This window comes from Mizuhopecten yessoensis, unplaced genomic scaffold, assembly GCF_002113885.1.
Source record: "Mizuhopecten yessoensis strain PY_sf001 unplaced genomic scaffold, ASM211388v2 scaffold2073, whole genome shotgun sequence".
Taxonomy (NCBI): Eukaryota; Metazoa; Mollusca; class Bivalvia; order Pectinida; family Pectinidae; genus Mizuhopecten; species Mizuhopecten yessoensis.
In genome coordinates, this window is record NW_018404364.1 from 191,006 (window position 1) to 197,595 (window position 6,590).

General features: G+C 37.0%; 1 protein-coding gene across 1 annotated transcript; it reads right to left on the minus strand.

Moving 5' to 3' along the window:
* Window positions 1-3,451: 3,451 nt before the first annotated feature.
* On the minus strand, window positions 3,452-5,572 carry LOC110445001. The gene is made up of 2 exons (XM_021489363.1): window positions 4,976-5,572; window positions 3,452-4,559 (listed from the first exon to the last, which is right to left on the minus strand). Exons 1-2 carry the CDS (start codon window positions 5,481-5,483, stop codon window positions 4,135-4,137), a joined length of 933 nt encoding a protein of 310 aa, XP_021345038.1. The 5' UTR covers window positions 5,484-5,572; the 3' UTR covers window positions 3,452-4,134.
* Between the last annotated feature and the right edge of the window lie 1,018 nt (window positions 5,573-6,590).

Here is a 6,590-nt window from a genome sequence, read left to right on the forward strand (position 1 = left end):
GCCGCAGTGGCCAAATGGTTAAGGCGTCCGACATTCTGCTACGACTAGCCCTCCACCACTGGGTCGTGGGTTCAAAGCCTATGTGGGGCAGTCGCCAGGTACTGACCATAGGTCTGTGTTTTTTCTCCGGGGACTCCGGCTTTCCTCCAACACCAAAACCTGACACGTCCTTCAATAACCATAGTTGTTAATAGGACGTAAAACACAAACAAACAAACTATGGTTATAACTAAATAAGGAAGTTTATTACATGAATGGATAGTTTATATTTGTTTTCAGGGGTACGGAAATCCTTTGGATCTTAGAGGTGAAGTTGGTATAGATGTCTCGAATCAAGAAATACATGTATTACACTTAATCATAATCTATTATTCTACGGAAAAACAGCTTAGGTGCCAAATTATTATTTTTGAATAACTAAAACAACCGTTGTGATTACCCTTTTCGATTATCTTCCTTTAATCATTGTGAGATAAATGTGACACGCACCTTTAGAATTAATAACAGATACATTATGCCATTTTTTTCCCACATGATCACATCGCTGTTTCGTGTTGATAGAACTCATCGTCTATGCCAGGGGCAAAACAGATGATTATCAAAATTGTCTAAACTACTGTAGAAACAGAGAGGCTGGTGCGTAGAGCCTCTGAATTTATGGATTTTTTTGTTAAAATTTAATCGTTAGAAGGGTGTAGAATGACACCGTTATCTCGGCAATATCCTGTCATATAGCCAACTGATTGAAGTCAGTTGGAGTGATTCCCCTTGACACCGTTTTGTATAAATATTTCGGACTTTTTCTACACAAACTATGATTGTTTTTGCGTTCAGGTGTAAATCAATTTGAATTATATATACCTTGCGATTTCATTTATTCCCAATGCATTCTTTGCGAACCTAGCACCACATTGTTGACAGACCGATAAGAGAGTAGTGGGGTAGTGCCCCTAGCGGGATTCTGTTTTACTAATGACAGTGACCATACAACATCAATAGTCAAGAGTAACTATGAAGAGTAAATCTGAAAACATGAGACCGCAGTGATCGTGATGGTTGAAAATTGCGGACAAACATCTGGTGATGCTGATGAATATTTATTATACATTTACATAAACTTCTACTGAGGCCAGCAGGGTCGATAAGTTACCAATGCGGTGAATGATACAACGGTGTGTGCGCTTTTGTTTACAGGTACATGTAATCAGACGTGCAGCGATGTTCTAGACTTTCTACAGACGACGGACGGCTAGTTTATGTGCATGGCATCACTTAGCCAACCCAGTAGAGGAAGCATGTGGATAAATCAAAGTATTTACTTTACTCAAAATTCCAGTACATAGCGCCCCTTTCGTTCTCTGAACTTAGGTTACGGCAGAGAACGCAAGAGAGCGTTACTACTGGGATTTCAATAAACTATCCGATACACCGGCTGTCCTTGATATAGCCGTAAAATTATTTTGAAATATCATTTACTTAAGTCTCAGTATGCATTAAACTATTAACTTTTGGGAGAGCCCGTGTTTACTGACGCTTTGGAGTAAAGTCTCTACCCAATCCCCGTCATTAGCTAATGAACCCCGAAACAGGCTGTGTATAACATTTCTGATTGCAGGAAAGAAATAGATATTTATTTTTCATATAATATATTATATAAATTTTTTTAGTATGAAAATCATTTTCAAAACATTGCTTCATAAAAAATAACTTTAATGATTGTTTGTTCATTTAAAAGGTTCTCAGGGAGAAGTTTCTGGAGCTATTTTATGTGGTGCAGCGACCTTCAAACGTAATGCATGGTATGCTTCCTATCGTCAGTCGTCGCATTATAGAGGAGACGCATTGAGAACAATAATAAAGATGGGAGGGCAACGGAGGCCACGTGAAGGACATGGATATGTTGACCGAAGCCGCTTTGACAGCCTATCCGCATCTGAGGAGCAGTCCGACCTTGGAGCTTGACCTGGATGGGTCGAAGAATTTTCGAATCACAAGAGGGCCTGGTAAGCGGCAACTTAGCCCCTCACGTCGGCCGAAACAGAGACTACCGCCAGTGAAAGGCAGACATTAAATCAACCAACCAACCTGAACAATTATGCAGGGATGTGTTTTGAGGTATGTAGTGAAGAGAATCTAACACTCTTGCTCATAATATTGAACTTATTAAACTGGTAGCACGGATTTTTCCAGATTTTAAGAAGGGCTGCAAAAATGTAGATAGAAACAACACTGCATTTATTATCCGATAACTGAAAAGGTAAGAAGCCATACATTGTTCATATGAAATACATCTTCTTTACTCTCCTTACTAAACATGCTTGCTGTGTCTGAGCTTTGGTCCGTCTGTTAAGTTAGGGTGATGATAAAACAATGAACAAAGATGTAGTTGGCTTTAATTATGTAAAATTGTGTGTTTAACTGGTGCTTCCTAATTAATATCAAAATTATTTTTAAAAATATTTGACTTGTAAGGGAATGAATGAATCTAGATCAGGTGATATGGTCAAGATAATTTTGTAAATATGAATGTGACTTCAAGGAGTACTGTGACAGGTCTCTGTAAAATATGACCGACAAAACAGTTTTAAAGACAAGTAATGGTTCTCTGCTAACATTTTCTATGAGACAATGGATCAGCGATTAATTGTTTCGGCGACTGATTGAACTGTTTTATAAACACCTGGCCATGGAGCCCGTCACTGTGAAACATTGCTCAGGAACCATAGTTTGGTGTCAACTCTTCATTTTAAGTCTGGATCAAATTTGCCACGGGAAATATATCCGTTTTCTGGGAACTACAAACTCGGTATATCTGGAAATCACATACAATAACAATTTGCATGATTGTATGTTACTGTATGTATATTTTAACTGCCTACATCATGCATCACAGTCCACAACAAAATTATGTACTAAACTAATTTCTGAAATGCTAAAAATAGAGTGAAAATACATAATTTGAATCAAAAATCGATGCACCTAGGACAATATATGAACAGAAGACACTTAAAAAACAAGAGGAGAATAAGACCAAGTGTTAAACAAGGGTTAATAATCTTTTACTCCATCGACGACAACTTCAATGCAATTCTAGTTAAATCCGTGTAATGTCAACTCCTCAAAGTAAGAGACGGCGCAGTGGCAACGAATGGTACACTAATTGGCATACTCAAATAATCGTCGTTCATATCGAACAATGAACGAGGCAAGTACCATCGAGATCGTGACGATGACTTTAAAACTAATCCATATTAGTCATCATTCTTCATCTTTAGAAAATTTGGTGTTGTAAGTTTGTCAATCAGAATTCGACATGGATCGTGATAGTCCGAGTACGCCTGCATGTATGAACATTGGATCAATTGCGACTAATAAACATCGAAAATAGGGAACAAGGATGCCATTATCAAGAAAGAAAAAATCAGAATAGGTAAAAAATAGAATGGAAACTTTTATTATATAGTAAAGCAAGCCGTAGTGAACAAAAGCAAGGTATAATTTTAATAAAAAGTGATCGCTCTATTAACCCGTTTATATACGTACAAAATCATGTTGTGACTAACACATTGTTAAAACATAATATGAAGAAATAATTCTATAAAATAACCGATTATATACACGTGCTGATTGGTCAACGGGAGGTAACTCGTAATTTCAAAAGTTTCGTGGGTGTTACGCAGTTACTGTTCTGTTTTAGAGGATAGTGATGGACATGTTGTGTTGGTTTCAACTTGCGTGTAAATATAAGTGACTTGAGACCGTCGCCATTTCCAAATACAGAGGTTGTGGTTTGTTCATTTCTCAATTGTAGGAACTATAGAAAATATCCCTCTGCACTTGTTAAATGTAATGACATCATTTATCCGAAACGATCTGTAACGGCTATGTCGAAAAAGATCAATATCTACCCAGAGTTATCGTTCGTAATGAGTGTAAGGAACGACAACTCTGGTTAGAGTTTTTTTTCTTGGTGGGGAATGGAATGCTTTGGTGTTTTCGTAGCTCACAGTTAGATGTACTTATGATGTAAAATGCACTCCGTGTTCATCAAGGTCACTTCCAATATAAAAAATAACCATCGGCTATCGGTTCTGTTGTAATATTATAGATTTAACAATCGCATCGCTATTTTCTTTAATCAAGTTTCCAACCCGAAAACGTTGGTCGTGAATAAGTACTGTCACTGAAGATTTTCCCATGATATATTTGACCCATACGAATAAACAAATGATCGCCCTGTTTCAACGTCAGAACTGTGATTCCTGTTGTTTGATGGTAGTCACCGATTTCATCTGAATCTGTCCAAGACATTCCCCTTGTCGCTCCGTTTACGACCAATACATTTTGGTACGCATTGTGATGATAAGCAAACATGGTCCATGTGATGACGTAGGTACCCGACTCCGGTACCGTATAGAGCCCGTCAGCCGGGCTATATCCGTCTCCATGGTCCAGATCCTCGTGGTCAAAGATTACTGTGGCTTGTGTCCCTAGGGTTATAGATGAGGTGCGGTAGGCGTGGAAAGCAACGGTTTGTTTTGGTGTAGGTGGGGCTACACCTGTAAATTGGAAGAAGATATATTGCAGTATGAATTCAAAGTAATTCAATATGGATAATAACTTCAGAGATTACCTACGATGAATCTTTTGTTATTTAATAAATGTATATGAAGACGGATTATACACAAACATCGTGCATATTGTGATGAACAGATGAACATTCTCTTTAAAGCAAATTATATTGAATTTGCATGTTAAATCTTTTTCATATCGCTATCACAATTGTAAATGTTCCCATATATAATGATAATGATGCAACATTTCATTTAGCTCCCTCTCTAGCTAGAATAAGCCACTCTAAAGCGCTAACAATACATAGATATACAATGTATACAACCAATACATATACATGTAAATCACTCTGTAGCAGGATAACATATATGAACATCAATACAGGTTTCATGATTAAACTTACGGTTATACTGTTTTGGTATTGTTACATCGCTTAGAGCATCTTGTTGGCGTCTGGTGTTGTATTCTCCCATTCTATCACCGGCTGTATGTGCATCAGTGTCTACTCGGGCACCATCAGGGGTGTCTGTGACGTCTGACGTACTGTTGACAGAGGTGGATGATGACGCGCGGGCCAGATGTTCAATACTTGTATCGGAAATCGTGTTCATAATTTCACCCTTCTTTAAATCCGTAACTTGCTTTACCAGATTGCTCAGAATTGTATCCTTCTGAAGCATTAACTCTTTCAGTGATGATATTTCTGTTTCCTGTGCACGTAATTTACTTTCCAATTGGTCGAGGCGTTCATTTTTAATGTTCATCAGATGTTCCATGCTACCGATTTTCTGGTTAACGAATGTAACTAGATCTTGCCATTGTCGGGGTTGATTGTCTGGATCTAGTACCTCCCCGTATGATCTATCGTATCCATAGAAAAAACACAAGAACAGGACAAAGTTTACAGACATGTTGTATTCCTGGAACACTTTACAAAAATGATAAAGTTAACTCTATCGTGTGATAGTTAAGTTTGTCCAATCTTGCAACACATATCGTATCTGCCTCACAACTGAGGATGGTGACCTGTAGAAGGTAGGACAGACTAGCCAATACATTGGTGGCGATATTTGTAGGGACATGTACACTGTAAAGTGAACAGATAACGAAATGTTAGCTCACTCGATTGTTTCGTCGTTAAGTGCAATTAGAGGGATTAAAAAATTCGTGGTTAACATCTACGACGACGAAGGCATCCAAGCACATTTGAAGCATGTAAACCTCGTTTTTGTAACGCGTTACATTGTAATGTCCTTTTCTGCATCATGGTACACTTTTGTGTATATTGCGGTACTGCAATTATTTCTAATTAAAATACATTGGGTGACGTCACAAACCCTGTGTAGGAAAAGGAATAAAACTTAATAAAAAACAGAACTAGAAAACAAACCCATCCTGAAATAACTACGACATTTTGTTTCAATGTTTAAAAGTTATTAATTTCTTCGTGACAAAACCGTAATGAATAAATTTAACAATTCGCTTGCAGTTTTGATAATAGCATTGATACTATTATAATAAAGTGAACAATCTGAAATAACATGTTTAAATTGATATAAATATCATAGTATGTATGCTTTCTAAAGCACCTGGATTTCCGTGAACAACGTAAGCTAACATTGTTTGCAACTGTTTTGTCTCGTTGGATCGGATAACTATCTTATAAGTTGAATGGTGTTTGATATTGATCCTCATAGATCGATATATTGAACCATTCAGAATGCTGATATCGTTGAGACAGGGAAAAAATAAGTATACATTCATATTTAATTTGTATTCTTTACATTTTTTTCAATATTTACATGTACATAAAAATGTCAAGTTAAATGTGACATTTAGAGTTATATATATGCAAGTGTGCGTTTTTGACCATATGATGATGTTTTCTCTATTTAGAACATATCTGTTTGTTGCTGTACTATACGCGAGAGTCGTTTCCCCTTTGTCCTCCATATTAAGTTGAAATTATTAATTTATTATTTACAGCAAGAACATATTCTAGCGTTTATTGTTGTACT